This window comes from Mauremys mutica, chromosome 20, assembly GCF_020497125.1.
Source record: "Mauremys mutica isolate MM-2020 ecotype Southern chromosome 20, ASM2049712v1, whole genome shotgun sequence".
Taxonomy (NCBI): domain Eukaryota; kingdom Metazoa; phylum Chordata; order Testudines; family Geoemydidae; genus Mauremys; species Mauremys mutica.
The window spans coordinates 26199644-26217723 of NC_059091.1; the positions used below are offsets into that span (position 1 = coordinate 26199644).

Genomic DNA, 18080 nt, shown 5'->3' on the forward strand with positions numbered 1-18080 from the left:
AGTCTGAATACTAGATTAGGTAGCTAGATAACCATGAAAAGGGGGTTACAGAGTGCAATAGAAAGTGTTGGGCCTGCTCTATACCGTTTTTATGTGAGAGGGTTGGAATGATAATTCTGTTTTGCAGAGAATTTTTGAGATTTCAAATTTTGGTTTTGTTCCTATTTGTGGGAACCCCTCCCCCAAACTTCAGAACTCCTTGTGAAACAGAATTACTATTCTCAACCTAGCTCTGTTGGAAGCCTTGGCCCGGGGCAGTCTGCTCTCAGACTATCCTGGTGCTGGGAACCCAGGAAACTCTGGGAGCTAGAGGTGCCAGGGAGTTGCAAATTTGAGAGCTAGGACCCCCAGGGTCATAGAATTGGAAGGGACCTCAGGAGGTCATCTAGTCCAACCCTCTGCTCAAAGCAGGACCAATCCTCAGCTTTTTATCCCAGTTCCCAAAATGGCCCCCCAGGGACTGAACTCACAACCCTGGGTTTAGCAGGCCAATGCTCAAACCACTGAGCTATCCTTCCCCCCAAAGCTGGGAGCCTGGAAGCCTATGATCCCAGTCAGCCTGCTAGATTGGCTGCCAAGGAGCTGGATGGGTGTACTGGCAAGACACCAGGCAGGTTTCTAAGGACCCTGCCTGGCTTCTGGAGGAATTTCATCAAAATTGAACTGTCTCTAAAATATTTTCATGAATCAGAAAATTCGAATAAAAAATTGGTTAATTAAAGTTTATCTGACTAGCTGTAGTTGCAATCACTCTACTTTAGCGTAGAAGAGACGGCTGTGTGAGGTGCGTGATGGGATTGTCCCTTACTTACCAAGTTGTGGGGCTTTCTTGGCTGTAGGAGAATGATGGTCTTCGCTCAGTGGCCTTTGTCCTATTTGGCATCCTGGCTCAGTTGACAAAGAAAAAATGGAAGGCCTATTTCGCTGAGCAGGTTCGAAAGAGCTGGGTCATACTTCTGCTGCACCTGCAAGACCCAAGCCCCGAGGTTTCAATGGTAAGACCAACAGTGACTTATTTACTAAGGCAAAGGAATCTTCCTCCCAGTGCCAGGGGAGCACTGCTATTCCTGCTTGTTGTGGAGGCCCAAATTCTCCCCTCAGTTCATTGCCCTCCTGCTGAGTCACTTCCAGCCAGGTTGGTCCATGGCTGCCTCACCAGAATCCAGGATAGGTCATGGGTCTGACCCCTACAGGTCTCTGTTCCTGTCTGACTCTTCACCCCAGGCCCCTGCCTCCCCAGAACAGAGGAGAGACCACAGCTGTGCCTGGTGAAGCAGCTTTCATCGGTATATCTGTTCCCAAAAGACATTGATGCTACCTCCAGGTTTCAGTGGAAGCTCTCCCCTCTATTAGTCATTCCTGCATGTTTCTGCCAGTCACATCCAGATGAATCCTTTTTTGTCCTGGAATAGATGAGCAGTCACGCAGATGAGTTCCCTTTGACTGAACATAGCACTCGGTAGGGAACAAGTCAATGGTGTGACGCTCTTTTTCAGGAATGCAGAGCTACATTTCACCTCTGTTTCCCGTTTTTGGGACTGAAGAGACTCCAGCATGCGATCAATAAGCACCTTGGTGGCAGAGCCGAGCTGAAGCCTGAAGAGCTCCAGGTGGACATTTGCAGACACCTTGTGAGTGAGCTGTTGAACTGTAGGAGATTATTGACTGGAGGGTGATGGGAAATGTAAATCTGCCCCAGATTCCCATTTTTTCCACTTCTACCCAGCCACCTGTTCTTGCTCTTATTTACCTGTGGTTCATAAAAGCATGTGCTGGCAGTCAAAGGGCACTTCTAGCCAGAGAGAGCTCATGTGTCCCTGATTTCCTCTAGGCCAAAGAAAATGCAGAGCTGCTGAAGAACTTGTATAGCACAACCATCGCGTCCTTCAGTAGCAGCTGGGAAGGGATCCGGGCAGGTGCCGCCAACTTAGCTGGTGAGAGATGATGCCCAGTGTCCCTTTTGATATTCCCATTGAGGGAGACAGAAAAAATCCCACTGTGCAGCACTGAGCTGCCATTAATCTCTCTGTGCCTCAGCTTCCCACCCATAGATGGAGATGTTAATGTCCCTACCTCTCCAGGATGGTGGTCGGAGGAATTCATTAGTTGCTATAAAGTGCTTCGGGATTGTTGCAGGGGAAGCACGGTGCAGTCATTTCGTAGTAGTGCCTGGGACACTGTCACGTAGGGCATGGTTACACTTTGAGCTGGGGGTATAATTCCCATCTTGATGAGACACACCCGCACTAGCCCTTTGTGCTAAAAATAGAGAGTAGCTGCGGCGGCAGGAGCAGCAGGAGGTTTAACCACCCCAAGTATGATCCCATCCAAACCCCAAAGTCTATTCTCACAGTGGCTGCTCCTCCCACGGCTTGTGCTGCCTTAGCTACATTCTAATGCTAGCGCTGTCAGAGCTAGTGTGGGCCCGTCCCATTGAACTGGGTGTGATACCCCTAGCTCAAAGTGCAGACCTACCCAGTGCTGTTCAGTGCTCCTCACTGCGACTTCATCACTGGGGGGCAAGCAGCCCACCTCCCCATAGCGCCTGCTGTTTCACCTTCCTGGCCACAGCACCTTGTCAAGGAAGCATTAGGTTCCTCCTGTTTGGCCCTGTGGCCTCTTCTCCCTAGCACACCCATGTGAGACAGGCAGGCATTGGGGCTCACCTATCAGTCACCTTGTGAGATCCCTGCTTAGAACTCGCTTATTCCTGGCCCCAGTCCTTTGCTCAGACCACTAGACCAAACACTATCTTAGTATGTCTCCAATAACTGACTGCAGTGGCAAGAGGAGCACAGACTGTTTCATCAAGCAAATGGATTTTATGTAAACATTCTTTTTAAAAAATGTCTCTCTCATTCTCTTCAGTGTGGACTCTAAACTGCTCTAGCATCCTCTTGCCCACAGCTCACCCTTAGGCCCACAGTAGGAGACCCCAAAGACCTGTCTAGGGGCTGCTAATATCACTTTGCACTCAACAAGGGAAGGTTTTATTGTTGTTGTTGTTGTTGTTTATTTGACATTGTGTATTTAGGCATCATCCTGGAACACACAGACACTCAGCGTGTGAAATGGCTGGACCTGGAACATCTGCTGATGTGTAAGTGATAAATACAGCTGAAGTCCTGCTCATTAATGAGTTATAAAGGAATTTAGCTGACAAGCAGCAGTAACCGATACCACTGGTGCAAAGTGCATCAGCCACACATCAAAGGACAAATTCACTCTTGCCCAGTAGAAAGTCAGCCTTAATTTCCCCTGAAGGAGGAAGATGCAGAGGATGTGATATGAGTCAGTGCATCTCCTGGTTGTCCTGGCAATGCCCCCTTCCCAGCCAGTGCTCTCCACACTTTGGGCTTTATTGGCTTTCTGTGGACTCCCCAAGTGAGAAGTAGCCACTTTCTGCTACCCCAAATTTCCCACCAGCAATTTTGCTTCCAGTAGGTGCCCTGTATCATGCGCAAACCAGCTTGGACCTGGCCTGTGTTAAATTCCACGTTGAGTTGAGCTCAGGCAGTGGCTCCTGAATAGAGCTGGAAAATAACTGAAAAGTGGAAGCTATTGAAACAATGGACTTCCTTCCATTTGCAGCGGAGTGGATGACTTTCTGGTAGAGTCAGGGTCTCCCCACAGTTGGGAGCATGGAAGGGACCCAATGAGGGACCCTAAAGCTTTGTTTGTATTGGAGAGCTGCTGTCGTGTGGTATTCAGAAGTAATAAGTCTCCAGCTATTTCAGGCACAGGTGACTATATGAAAAGTGAGGCCTATTCATCTCTCATGTATTTTCCACCCCAATAGAAGGACTGAGCCCAGTTTCACATTTTTCCATGTGATCATTCTGCTCAGGTACTTCAAGGTTCTGTGATCACGCTTAGCTGTGATTTGACAGTCTGTTCACTAACGTGATGTCCTCTGTAATTTCAGCTCTCCGGGTCCTAGAGAAAGACCCAAGTCCCACTGTCCAGCTGGTGGCAACTGAGCTCATAAGTGACATCTGTCCTGGCCGAGCGCTTGGCGAATGAAGCAGAACGGAGACAAACAGAACAAGGCGCTCCAGTGGTATAAGGGCCCTACCATCAATCAAATGTTAATCCCACCCCTTGACCCCGGCAGCAAGATGTGTCATGTGACCCCTCTAAGAACTCCTCCCACTGCCATCTACCGATCAGGGTGGGTTTCGCCCCAATAGGAATGCCCCGAGGGAAGACTTGACCAATCAAGGGGAGTTCCGGGGCAGGTGACCTGTCCTTTGTGTGACCCCTCTAAGAACTCCTCCCACTGCCATCTACCGATCAGGGTGGGTTTCAGCCACTGGGGATCACTCCAAGAGGAGATTTGACCAACTGGGGGGAATTCTGGGGTGGGGTGACCCATCCGGAAGTGCTTCATGTGACCCTTCTAGGAACTCCTCTCACCACCCTTTACCAGTTGCGATGGGTTTCAGCTGCAGAGGACTGCCCCAAGAGGAGAGTTGACCAAAACAAGGTAGGTTCTCGGAAGGGGTGAACCTCCCAGAAGAGGGTTGTGTGACCACTCTAAGAACTCCTTCCAATGCCCTCTGCCAATCAGAGTGCAGCACATCACCTCATAAGTCCCAGCGCTGGGCAGAGGAGGCCATCTCTTACCAAGAAGACGTGTTTTATGAATTGTGGAAAGGCTGAGAGGAGACATGGACTCCTTTACCACTCCCCTGAGAACTTCAGACTTTGTTTTAGCCCCGAGGACCTTTGGGCTTGTATGGATAAAGCGCTATAGCAGTTACAGTTCCGAGGAGGGCCCTTTGACTCGACCATTGATAGATACCTCAGGACCCGACCCCGAACCCTCGTGAAGAACCCCGATGAGTGTGACGACCCCCCCCCCAAAGTGGGAAGATGATCATGGCTTGGGGGAGTCACTGGTGGACAAGGTGAACGGGAAAGACGTTGCTCAGGTAAATGAATGATTAAGAAGCGATGGTCGATCATGGGGGTATAATGGGGTTAGGAATCAACTTGGCATTGCATAAATCTAAGAACAAGCAGAGGGTTGCTTACACTGTTTTTTGTCTGAAAATCTCTCAACAGCTCGACGATGCCTTTCAAGAGGCCTTTGAGAACTTACACATCGGTAGCCCTGTTGTGCATCAGCTGTTTTTGCTCCTGTCTGAGATGCGGATCTCAAGAGGAAAATCCGGAAAAGGACAAAATAGAAGAATGAACCAGCTCAGAGTCTTTCGTTGTAGGGGTCATGGCGTCCATTTTTACAGGTGGCTGTCAAAGGTTGTGTTAAACCAGGCAATTAATTAAACTTATTTAAATGTGTCCCTATGACTGTATCCCCTCCATACTTGTGTTAGTAAAAGACGGTACCTGTGGGGTTGTTTTGGTGAGAGTGTGGGAAGCTAGATATGCAGACTCAAGGACGGGCTAGTTCTCATCTGCTAGCAGGCAGTAAACAGGATAATAAATTAGAAGGTTGCATAGAATGGCAATTATCCAATGAAGTTACAGCTGTGCTTGTGTGTACCTTATTAACCAATTAGCAATTGCTTGATTGCCTGGCCTTAATTGTATATAAGAGCATGGTGGAGAGAAATAAATGACTCTGCTATCAATCATATTGACTGCTGAGCTCTGTCCATGTCCGCCTGCGATGCAACAAATGGTGACCCCGACGTGATTCGTATCGAATGAAAGTGTCGGTGGCCTGACCCAGGCGGAGAAGCCCTGAGCTCAGAGGCGAGCGTCCGAAAAGAGAGGCGCACCTGAGCTCAGAGGTGAGCGGCTAACCCCGACGTGACTCGTATCGAGTGATGATAGTGTCGGGAGCCGGAGCCCAGAGGGGAACGGCCAGGAGCCTGAGCCCAGAGGCGGGGAGTGCTTATCCGACGTGATAGTGTCGGGAGCCTGAGCCCAGAGGCGAACGGCCAGGAGCCTGAGCCCAGAGGCGGGCGGCTGGGTGCCGCGGCGGGGAGTGCTTGAGAAGCCCCCGGACTCCGACGTGATTCGAATCGAATGATGATAGTGTCGGAAGCCTGAGCCCAGAGGCGAACGGCCAGGAGCCTGAGCCCAGAGGCGAGCGGAGGAGCTGCGGCGGGGAGTGCTGGAGAAGCCCCCGGGCGTCCGAAAAGAGAGGCGCACCTGAGCCCTGAGGAGAGCGGCTATAAGCCGCGGAGGAGAGGGGCGGCTATAAGTCGCGGAGGAAAGCGGCGGCTATAAGCCGCGGCGGAGAAGGGCAGAGCAGCTAATATGAGTACCGCTGTATCAGCTGAAGAAAAGATAACACAGAAGCTTTATTTGCACATTATGAACCGACAGGGGGAAAAGATTTCCCCTGCTGCACTGATTCACTTATTAAGAAGAGAGGGGGAGTTGGGGAGGCTCCTCCTGACCGGCCTTCGGGCACAGGACGAGGAGGTGCTCCGCTGGAAGCGAGCCCAGGACGGGAAGACGTTGGAGTGCACGGCGCAGGCAGAGGCTCGTGCCGTGGCCCCGGAGGTCGTTTGGACCTATAAGCAAGTAAGTTGTTTTGGCAGAAGCCCGGAGAAGGCGTCCTACGCTGGCTGGTCTGAGCCTGGGACAGTGCCGGGAAAACCGTTATGCTTTTCCGGTATGAGCAGCAACAGCTGGGTGTTCTGACACAGGATTTACAGATTAAAAGAAGCCTAGCAGGGAAGGAGAGAGAACAAAATGATTTAACCGAAGAAAAGCTCATTCTTTCCTCGCCCCAGTCGAGGACACATATTGCTAACAGCTAAGACTTGGCGAACAGCCCAGACTAAAGAGAGCTTGACTGGGCCCAAAAAAGCTAATGAGAGCTGCAAAATCCTGCCAGGCACTAACGGAATGTGTTAGCTGTCTCCTTTCACAGGTATGGAAGAGCTGCCCAAAGATCCTAGCAGCCCTGCCAATTTTGCAACCAGGAGACTGACTGCCTGGACCTATGATTTTATTGCAAAAGACCCCTTCACATCAGGAGAATTTTTCTACTGATGACTGGCCTAATTATTTTTTAGTTTTATTGTGCTTTTAAATAGCAGGAAAAAAGGACAAGGTAACGTGCTGGTTAACCTCTCCCTTGTCCGCTGCAGCCCCCATTGTGTTATTGGATTGTTTTTTGTTGTTTTTTTTTTTGAAAGAAGCAAAATTACTACAGGATGATGTCCTGGTAAATTTCCCCCGTAGAAGCTGAACCACGACGGTGGTGGAAAAGAAGAAAAAACACTCACGTTGTTGACATTGCCAAAGTCCAGAAATTCCTGACTAAAAAGACATTGAGAACTGACCCTGGTGAAGAAACGAAGAATTGTACACTGGCAGGAAGAAATTTGGGACTCCTGCTAAGAAATGTGATATTAATTGGATTTTGAGATTTATTTTACAGGCTGCGCCCTGTGTTTTGGATAAATATTTTAGCATGTATTGCCCCCCCCCAATTGGATTGTAAATGATATTCCCCCCCCCCTTATTAATCCCAGTTTTCTAGAGCCTAATTGTTTTTTGTTTTTAGAGTTTGAGAAAACTCAGCCAAAAGGCTTGTTGAGTATTTTCAAAGGGGGGAGTTGTAGGTTATTAGATATAAATTTAGGTAATTTGGAAGTATGGTTTTGGGTTGTTAGCCTTATTAGATTTTTGTATGTTTTGTGTTATGTGTAGTTGTAGGATTGTTTGATATTAGATGTAGCCTATATTAAAATAGATAGGTTGTAAGCAGATGTTGTATGCTTGAGAATGTAGCCCCCACGGTGGGAAAGTACAGATAATTTTTCTCAGAAAATACCAGAAGGGTAGGGGCTAGTTAAGAAGTACACCCTTCTAGCTAAATTGATAGTGGGATAAGTTAGTGTCCATGAAAGGAACGGTTTAGCAAGAGGAAAAAAAGGATCGGGCGCAGGCAGGCAAGAGACAGAGAACTTGGAAAGGAAAAAAGGATCGGGCCCAGGCGGCAGGCAAGAGACAAAGAATTTAGAAAACTGGTTGGAAACTTTTGAGGGTGTAGGGGACAGAACAGGTAATTAAGCACAAGCTTAGGAATTTCAAATATTCAGGGGGATACTTGGAATGGTGATTTAAGTTGAGAAAGGTTGTTGTTGGAGTACAAGCGAGTAATTTAGGGCAGAGTAAAAGTTAATTTTGTGGTTGCTAAAGGGAATAATAGCTGAATTTGTTAAAATGCTAAGAGAAAAGTTTTTGGTGTTTTGAAATGTTTGTAAATAATTTAGGCAAGGGAATTAGTTTGCAATTGTTTGGCCATAAATAATTTTGTTGCATTAGCTGAAGAATGTATATAGTGCTATGTAATTGAGATTGTATTAGGTTTTATGGGCATATAAGTGGTGATGTTTTTTTTTTTTAGTGTTTAAAAGCAGAAGTTAATAGTAAGAAATCTTAAGCTGTGAATAGCTTTGAATTTAGAAGTAAGCCAGGATGCAATTGTATTACTGTAAATGATTTAATTGATGAAGTGATTTTCCTGTTTTGCCTGAAATTAATAAGGGTATTTGTGTATTTTAAGTAATGATTGATTGCCCAGTAGGGGTATATTTGTTTTTGTTTTTTAGATATTTAAGAGAATTGATGTTAGCTGTATAGTATTTAATGTACCATGCATTTATTATGGAGTTTAAATTTATGTTTTATGTTTGTTTGTGGTGTGTTTTTCTGGCCAGAATTGTTGTGGTGTTGTTAATATGTTTATGTGGTTTATGTTGTGTTTTTTCTGCTAGGACCCCCCCCCCAGTGTCAGTTTGATCACCTGACACATGAGGGATGGATTGGTAATAGAAATTTCTCACAGGTTGGTGTACACTAGAGAAGGGGGGAACCCTGCAGAATTTACATTATTTTTTTTGTTGTTGTATTTTGATGTTTTATGTTTTGTTTTGTTTGATGTTGTTGGTGTTATATGTTAAGAATTGCATGATTAAAGGTGAGCCCTAATAGATTAAGGAAATACTATTTGGTTTGGGTGCACTATTTAGCTTTGGCTCTGTTTTGTTTAACCGGTTACTGTTGTTTTTTCTGCTCTGTTCATTTGGGCGTTAGGTGTGTGGGCGGAACTGGATTTCTCGTTCGTAATTCCTCAGGATGGAAGCCATGTGTGCGATGAAGCTCTGAGGTTGTTTTGGGATTCTTCAGTCCCGCCCCCTGTAACGGATAATGTAATGGAAGTAGGAAAAATCTGGCTTAGCCTGTAATTTTCTTTGCTCTCTGTGTAATTTTTTGTTCTGTTTAAGCGCAAGCAGACAAATGGGAATGCTGGTGCTTGTATTGCTAGATTAGCTCAAGGTTATGCTGCTGTTGTTGTACCGGAGCGCTTGAGAAAGCGAGGGGAGGAATGTAGGAGGCTAGGGAACCACGGAAGATTCTGTTACAGTTTAGTTAGGCAGCTGGTGTTTAGATTTGCTTTTAGTTTTGCTGTGTAATAGATTGTAGTAATGTGATGCTATGAGCTGGGAATGTTTTGCTGTGCCTTCCCTTTTTTATTATGAGAAAAGGGGGGAGGTGTGGGGTTGTTTTGGTGAGAGTCTGGGAAGCTAGATATGCAGACTCAAGGACGGGCTAGTTCTCATCTGCTAGCAGGCAGTAAACAGGATAATAAATTAGAAGGTTGCATAGAATGGCAATTATCCAATGAAGTTACAGCTGTGCTTGTGTGTACCTTATTAACCAATTAGCAATTGCTTGATTGCCTGGCCTTAATTGTATATAAGAGCATGCTGGAGAGAAATAAATGACTCTGCTATCAATCATATTGACTGCTGAGCTCTGTCCATGTCCGCCTGCGATGCAACAGGTACCAGGAACAGTCCTGTCTCCACAGACAGCTCTGTTAATGAAAATAGATTACATCCCCAGGGATGCTGGGAGCTTTGGTGGGGGAATCCTCTTTTTGAGTGGCCAAAAAGCACAGTAAAACTTTTTAAATAGAAGACAGGTAACAGCTTAGCTTTCAGATCAGATGCTTACACTTTACACAAACTGGCTCAAATACATTTTAAAAGAAACAAGACCATTGTTTCAGATGTGGACGCGCAATGGCAGGCAGATCTGGTAGATGTGCACCGGTTCTCCAAACACAACAGAGGCTTTAAGACGTATTATCTGACTTTATAAAGAGTGACAACCGGAGCTTTCACAGAACTATACGTACCAGACCTGCTGATGTTAATCCTTCACATTCTCTGAAGATATGGAAAACAGTTTATAGAGATGGTTTTAAAATAAAACCAGTTGTTGCCCCTTTTAGAAAAGGCGACCACGTGAGACTATCTAAAGTCAAAGGAGCCCTTGAAAAAGGTTATGAACAGACGTTTACTGATGAGCTATTTATAGTGGATGAAGCCTTAACCAGGAGCCCGAGACCTGTATACTGATTAAAAGATTACGAGGGTGAGACAGTTACTGGATCTTTTTGCCCTGAAGAATTACAAAAAGTAAACCCCAAACAAGACAGGATTTACAGGATTGAAAAAGTTCTAGCGGATAAAGGAAAAGGGAGAAGAACGCAGCTACTGGTGAAATGGTTTGAGGAGGCGATAAGTTTAACAGCTGGGTGGAAGCTTCTCAACTCTGTGACATTTAGACGTGAACAAAACAAACAAACAAAAAGATTCCTCCTGCAAAGACAGAGAGAGAGAAAAATGAGCGACAGCGGGTTCTACATTACGTTGCCCAGCAATGCCAGCTCTGCAGTTTTTCCTCAGAACACCAGCTTGAACTTTACAATATGGCTAATTAAGCCCTGGGATCTCCGGAGAGCCTGGGAGGTGGGTTAGTGGAAATACAATACCCGCACAGCCGGAACACTATCAATGAAGACACCCTTTTTGAAATCACCTTTGCAGGTGTGGCATGGAGTTTATCCTACAACGAGGTTATTACTCGTCCATACCTGAATTATTGGATCATATGAACAGTACTGTGGTTCGTCATCCCACACCGCCTGAGGTGGTCATGAACTACGACCCTGGGGGTAGAAAAGTTAGTCTTAAATCTGCCAATTTTATTTGTATGTTTTCTATCAGCGGGGAGCTAGCTAACATTCTAGGTTTGGGCCCGAAGCACAGAGTCCAAAAATTCCCCTTCTCAGCAGACATCACACGGCTTTTAATTTCTTGCGTCTGTTCACAGATATTGTAGAACGTGAGTTTGTGGGGGACTTTTCTGTTCCCCTGTTACATTGTCTCTCTGTCCGAGGAAGGAACAACGAGTTTGTCACCATCACCTACGATAAACCTCATTACGTTCCTGTCAGAAAACACCACATCGATACCATTACCTCCCTACTACTTAACACAGTAAGTGGTGATTTTAGCTTGTAGTAGGGGAGCCTCAGTGCCCCACTGGCTGAGGGCTTGAGCCAGTTTTGCATTGTGTGATTGGAATGGAGTTCCTAGCAACTGAACGCAGCTCTTGTTGCTGCCAACTCTGATGGGCAGAATGGTTACACTATAAACACATTTTTAGGATTTTTCTCCTCCCACAACATACATTTCAGCTTTTTGCTGTAAATGGGTCTTTTTTTACACAAAACCACAAAAGTTAGATTCTCACAAACCATTTTTTTTTATTTAAAAGACATACAGCTCCTTGAAAACAAACCAAGAGGCTCCATTAAAACTTTTAGCTCACTTAAGGGCCAGAGACCTTCTAACAGAAATGCAGATAGTCACAAAGCCCTTTTCAATAGATGTTTTTTAAATTTACATATTTAAATTGACAAATTTACATATAAAGTTGAAGTCCAAATCACACAGTCATGGTGCCGTTGGGCTGGGGCATCTATGACATAGCCCTCATAATCTTCAAAAAGCTTTTCCCTAAGATAGTTATTAAGAACAGCATAAATAGCAATGCATACAATAGTCCACATAAATTTTTACACTCACAATGTGGCACTGGCTCAGCGAGTTCCATGCCAAACCTTCTCTTAAACTCCTTATAACCTTCATCCTCGAAGTCCTCTTCAACAATTTTTAGCGGCGTTCAGCAAAAACAAGGCGGGCCCGGTTCATCTTTGCTGCTTGATGCAACGTTGTCCAGGGCCTCCGGGTCCTCTAGAAAGGCATCATCGAGCTGTCTCAGACAAGAAACAAGTGTAAGTTCTCACTGCTTGTTTTTTACATTTACACAACCCCAGGTTCCTAACCTCATTACACCTCATCATCAACTGTCGCTTCTTAATCATTCATTTACCTGAGCGATGTCTTTTCCATTCAGCTTGTCCGCCGGTAACTCCCCCAAGCAATGATCGCCTTCCTCCTCCAGGGTGGTGGACAACGAGAGGCCACCATGCTCATTGGTGTTTCTTCTTCGAGTGATTGCTCCTATGCATTCCATGTAGGTGTGCGCGCTGCGTGTGCACGGCTCTTCGGAACATTTTTACCCTAGCAACTCCGGTGGGCCGGCTGGCGCCCCCTGGAGTGCCGCCGCTATGGCGCCGGTTATATACCCCAGCCGGCCCGTCCGCTCCTCAGTTCCTTCTTCCCGCCCGTGACGGCAGTTGGAACAGTGGAGTGCTCTCTCACCTCCACAGCCCTAGCGTTTCTCCGTATCTTTAGTGTTTATAGTTGCTTAACTTAGTTTAGTAGTTGAATAAGTTAGTTGTTATAGTTGTATATAGTTGTTATAGTATAGTATTAGTAGGGAATTAGAGGGGTTAGCCCCTCTTCTTCCACAACCGGTGCGGGCTCATGCCCAAGGCACCGGGCTTTAAGCCCTGTGCGGCTTGCCAACGGCACATGCCCATCGGCGACCTGCACGACTCCTGCCTGCGCTGCCTCGGGGAATCGCACAGGACAGATAAGTGCCCGATTTGCACGGCATTCAAGCCGCGCACGAGAAAGGAGCGAGACTCTCGACTTAAACAGCTCCTTACGGAGGCGGCTCTGCAGCCCCCCGCTCCGTCCCCGGCGCCGCCGAAACCGTCCTCGGCGCACAGCGCACCAGCGGCACCGAGCCGTCCTGGTACCAACGCTCCTAAAGAGACGCAGACGGCACTGAAGTCCCGGCACCGTTCCCTCTCCCCCCAGAGGAAGCAGAAGATGGCGCACCCGGCTCCTAAGCCCTCAGCTTCGGGACAGCTGACCCAGCCACCACCGGAACCTCCGGCACCGGCTGTGGTAGTGCACAAGCCGTGCACGGTTCCGTTGACTCCGGCACCGCAAGAGCCGTCGAGTCCGGTACCTCCCTGCTCCCCGGTGCCGACCGCGGTAGAGCTGCATCTCCTGTCCACGCCTGAGACATTCGTGACGGCGAGAGAGCTTATCCAGCTCGCAGAGGCCCCGAGCCTCCGGCCCCCGGCACCGCCGGTGCGGGCTGTTCAATCGCGGGGCAAGCCTGCAATGATGCGGCCCCCGACCCCCAACAGACGGGATGGACGACGCTCCAAGCCTCGGACCCGGTCCCGATCCAGGCAACGGTCACCGTCTCGTCGGTCCCCATCACGGCACCGATCCCGATCTCGGTACCGATCCCCATCTCGGCACCGATCCCCATCTTGGCACCGGTCGCAGTCCCGGTACCGCTCAGTCTCGCGGTACCAGTCGCGCTCCCGGCACCACTCACGGTCCCGATCACCGGACCGACAGTACCGTCGCAGATCCGGCTCACGGCACCGATCTCGATGTCGTGACTCCCGAAGCCGCTCTCGTCACCGACGATCGAGATCGCGCTCCGGCTCCCGGTACCGAAGTGGTCGACGGTCCAGATCTCCATCCTGGCACCGTGACGGCCGGCACCGCTCCTCGGCACCGTCCGGGGACAAGTTGCCTCCTTCCACGGCGCACTCCATCAGCGCCTCTGCCCCCCCGTGGCCTTTGCGTCAGCTATCGGTCACCTCCCAGGCGGGCAGCGAGATAGATGTTTGGGCGGCCACCCAAAGCCAAGACCTTGGACATCAGCAGTGGGGTTTTTGGGTCCCCTGGGCTTGCCATGAATCCCAAGGGCTTCCCTTTCCCCAGCGCCCAGTGGGTGCTGAACGTAGGGTACCAGAGGCCACGGTGAGCATGCCTCCCCCAACACCACCGGGGGAGACCCTACCGTTGTCAGACCCCGCAGGGCTTCCGTCAACCTCCCAAGCCCCGGAGCAGCCTCCGGCAGAGGTGGTGGTACAGACTCTGTCTTCATCTTCCTCTCCGGATGAGGCGGTGGCGGGTGCTGCTACGGCGGACCCTCCCCCGATCGACCTGCGGGCCCACCAAGACCTTCTCCGCAGGGTGGCGAAAGCCATTGACCTCCCGGTGGCAGAGGTCCCGGAAGATGAAGATCCCGTGACCAACGTCATCGGCGCGGAGGCCCCGATGCGGGTGGCCCTCCCGTTTATCAAAACGATTCAGAAAAATGCCACGACCATCTGGCAGTCGCCGGCGTCCGTCCCACCTACTGCAAGGAGCGTTGAACGTAAATACTCGGTCCCCCCCACAGGATACGAGTATTTGTACACGCACCCCGCTCCGGACTCACTAGTCGTCCAGTCTGTCAACGACCGTGAGAGGCACGGACAGCCAGCCCCAGCGCCCAAGTCGAAGGACGCCAGGCGCATGGACTTGTTGGGCCGCAAGGTGTATTCGGCGGGGGGTCTCCAGCTCCGCATTGCAAACCAGCTGGCCCTCCTAGCTCGGTACGCCTTTGACATTTTCGTGTCCCTCGCGAAGTACTCAGAGCTGATCCCGGCGGCTTCCCGCCAAGAATTTTCGGCTCTGGTCGAGGAGGGCAGGAAAGCCTCCCGCTCTTCCATCCAGGCTGCTCTGGATTCGGCGGACTCAGGGGCCAGAACTTTGGCCTCTGGAGTAACTATGCGGCGCATCTCCTGGCTGCAGTCCTCCATCTTGCTGCCCGAAGTGCAGTATACCCTACAAGACCTGCCCTTTGAGACTCACGGCCTGTTTTCAGAGAAAACGGACTCGAGAATACAGACCCTGAAGGACGGTCGTGTAGCTATCCGCACTCTGGGTATGCACACACCAGCTACCCAAAGGTGCTCCTTCCGCCAGCAGCAGTCCTTCCGGCCTTTTACCCAGGCCAGGTCAAGGCCCTACAATAGTCGGCGCAACAGCCTCAACCGCCGTAGACCTTCGGGCAGCAGGCGCAACCAGGCCCAGGCGTCGTCCAAGGCCCCGCAAGGGCCCAAGCAGCAATTTTGATGGGACGCCCGAGGACGGCCCACCAGCCTCTTTTCAGGATCCAACCCCTTTGTTTTGCAACCGCCTTTCCCGCTTCCTCCCGGCGTGGTCCCAAATAACATCGGACAGCTGGGTACTCCATACTATCCAGTTTGGTTACCGCCTTCAGTTTATTTCGCCCCCTCCTTCCCACCCATCTTCCCCGTCCCTCTTCAGGGACCCCTCTCACAAGCAATACCTCTTGCAAGAGGTCGAGACGCTGTTGAGGATGGGTGCCATAGAGGAGGTGCCGCACGACAGGCGGGGCAGGGGATTCTATTCCCGTTATTTCCTCATCCCCAAGGCGAAGGGAGGCCTCAGACCCATACTGGACCTCCGGGAGCTCAACAAGTACATGGTAAAGCTCAAATTTCGCATGGTAACCTTGGGGACCATCATTCCTTCCCTGGATCCGGGAGACTGGTTTGCCGCCCTCGACATGAAGGACGCGTACTTCCACATCGCGATCTACCCTCCTCATCGGCGCTATTTACGTTTCATGGTCAACAGTGCACACTACCAGTTTGCGGTGTTACCCTTCGGCTTATCCACCGCGCCGAGGGTATTCACCAAGTGCATGGCGGTAGTGGCTGCAGACCTCCGCCGTCGTCGAGTTCACGTCTACCCCTACCTCGACGACTGGCTGGTTCGCGGGCCATCCCAACAATTGGTAACAGACCAAATTGCCGAGATACTCTCCTTGTTTCGGGCGCTGGGCCTTCTCGTCAATGCCGAGAAGTCCTCACTGACTCCATCGCAGAGAGTGGAATTTATCGGCGCGGTCCTCGACTCCACGGTGGCAAGGGCCTGCCTCCCTCGTGCTCGACACCAAACCATGGTCTCCATCATCTGAGACCTGCATGTCTTTCCCACTACGACGGTTCGGTCCTGCCTATGCCTCCTGGGTCACATGGCATCATGCACGTTTGTCACTGCCTACGCGAGACTGCGTCTTCGTCCATTCCAGTTCTGGCTGGCGTCGGTGTACCGCCCACACCGCGACTCCATAGACACGGTAGTCACGGTCACGAAGCCCACCCTCGCTTCGCTCGCCTGGTGGCTGGACCCAGAGGTGGTGTGTGCAGGAGTCCCGTTCCGCCCTCCTCGTTCGTCCGTGACTCTGACAACGGATGCCTCGGCACTGGGATGGGGGGCCCACCTGGGCGACCTTCACACACAGGGCCTCTGGTCGCCCCAGGAGCTCTCCCTCCACATCAACGTCAGGGAGCTGCGTGCAATTCGCTTAGCGTGTCACGCCTTCCACGCCTGTCTGCAAGGCCAATGCGTAGCGGTGCTCACGGACAACACGACGGCGATGTTTTATGTGAACAAGCAGGGCGGAGCCCGCTCCTCCCCGCTCTGCAAGGAAGCGATGCTCCTGTGGGACTTCTGCGTGACCCACTCAATTCACCTGGAAGCGTCCTTTCTTCCGGGAGTGCAGAACACGCTGGCCGACCATCTCAGCAGGTCGTTCCTCTCCCACGAGTGGTCCCTCCGTCCGGATGTCGTACACACAATCTTCCGGAGGTGAGGGTTTTCCCGGATAGACCTATTCGCCTCCAAGGAGAACAGGAAGTGCCACCTGTTTTGCTCGTACCAGGGTCGCTCGCCAGGCTCCCTGTCGGACGCCTTCCTTTACTCCTGGACGGATCACCTCCTCTACGCCTTCCCTCCGTTCCCGCTCGTGCACCGAGTGCTACTGAAGCTTCGGAGGGACAGATCCCACGTCATACTCGTAGCTCCGGCCTGGCCGAGACAGCATTGGTACACCCTGCTGCTCGAGCTCTCCGTTCGGGATCCCATCCCCCTTCCGTTATGGCTGGACCTCATCACTCAGGACTTCGGCAGACTCCGCCATCCGAACCTTCAGTCCCTCCATCTTACAGCTTGGTACCTGCGTGGTTGACCCACGCAGAGAGGGACTGTTCGGCGGCAGTACAGCAAGTCCTGCTAGAGAGCAGGAAGCCTTCCACTCGCTCCACCTACCTGGCGAAATGGAAGCGGTTCGCGCTCTGGTGTGATCAATCCATTCGTAGTCCCTGTCCCTACCATCCTGGACTACCTCTGGTACCTTAAGCAGCAAGGTCTTGCGGTCTCCTCCTTGAGGGTACACCTGGCAGCAGTGTCCGCCTTTCGTCCTTCTCTGAGAGGTCGGTCCATCTTCTCCAACCAGATGGTTTCCCGCTTCCTTAAAGGCCTGGACCACTTGTACCCGCCGGTGCGGCGTCCTGCCCCGACCTGGGATTTGAACCTCGTGCTGGCCAAGCTTATGGGACCGCCCTTCGAGCCTCTAGCCACGTGTTCTCTGCTCTACCTCTCCTGGAAGACAGCCTTCCTCGTCGCAATTACATCTGCAAGACGAGTCTCCGAGCTCCGTGCTCTAACGGTTGGTCCACCATACACCGTCTTCCACGGAGACAAGGTGCAGCTTCGACCACACCCGGCCTTCCTCCCTAAGGTGGTGTCGGCGTTCCACCTCAACCAGGAGATCTTCCTCCCGGTCTTCTTCCCGAAGCCGCACGCCTCCCTGCGGGAGCAACAGCTTCACACCCTGGACGTCCGCAGGGCCCTTGCCTTTTACATCGAGCGGACGAAGCCCTTCCGGCATTCGACCCAGCTGTTTATAGCAGTTGCCGACCGCATGAGAGGCAAGCCGGTCTCTTCGCAGCAGATTTCCTCCTGGGTTACGGCATGCATTCGGACATGCTACAAGCTTGCTCGCGTGCCACCATGCCGCCTCACTGCTCACTCGACGAGAGCGCACGCCTCGTCGGCCGCCTTCCTGGCCCATGTCCCCATCCAGGACATCTGTCGAGCGGCTACCTGGTCCTCTGTCCACACCTTCGCCTCCCACTACGCGTTGGTGCAGCAATCAAGAGAGGACGCAGCCTTCGGCTCCGCAGTATTACGCTCTGCCACGTCTCACTCTGACCC

General features: G+C 50.8%; 2 protein-coding genes across 2 annotated transcripts in view; both read left to right on the forward strand.

Moving 5' to 3' along the window:
• LOC123353840 (maestro heat-like repeat-containing protein family member 2B) overlaps positions 1-18080 on the forward strand; it is a 66203-nt gene that overhangs the window by 45289 nt on the left and 2834 nt on the right. Inside the window, exons 35-39 of the mRNA XM_044995256.1 lie at positions 840-995; positions 1497-1631; positions 1832-1934; positions 3035-3100; positions 3926-4060. Coding sequence (XP_044851191.1) covers positions 840-995; positions 1497-1631; positions 1832-1934; positions 3035-3100; positions 3926-4023 — 558 coding nt within the window. The 3' untranslated portion in view covers positions 4024-4060. The remainder of the gene's footprint in view (positions 1-839; positions 996-1496; positions 1632-1831; positions 1935-3034; positions 3101-3925; positions 4061-18080) is intronic.
• LOC123353841 (voltage-dependent P/Q-type calcium channel subunit alpha-1A-like) overlaps positions 13992-18080 on the forward strand; it is a 29905-nt gene continuing 25816 nt past the window's right edge. Inside the window, exon 1 of the mRNA XM_044995257.1 lies at positions 13992-15080. Coding sequence (XP_044851192.1) covers positions 13992-15080 — 1089 coding nt within the window. The remainder of the gene's footprint in view (positions 15081-18080) is intronic.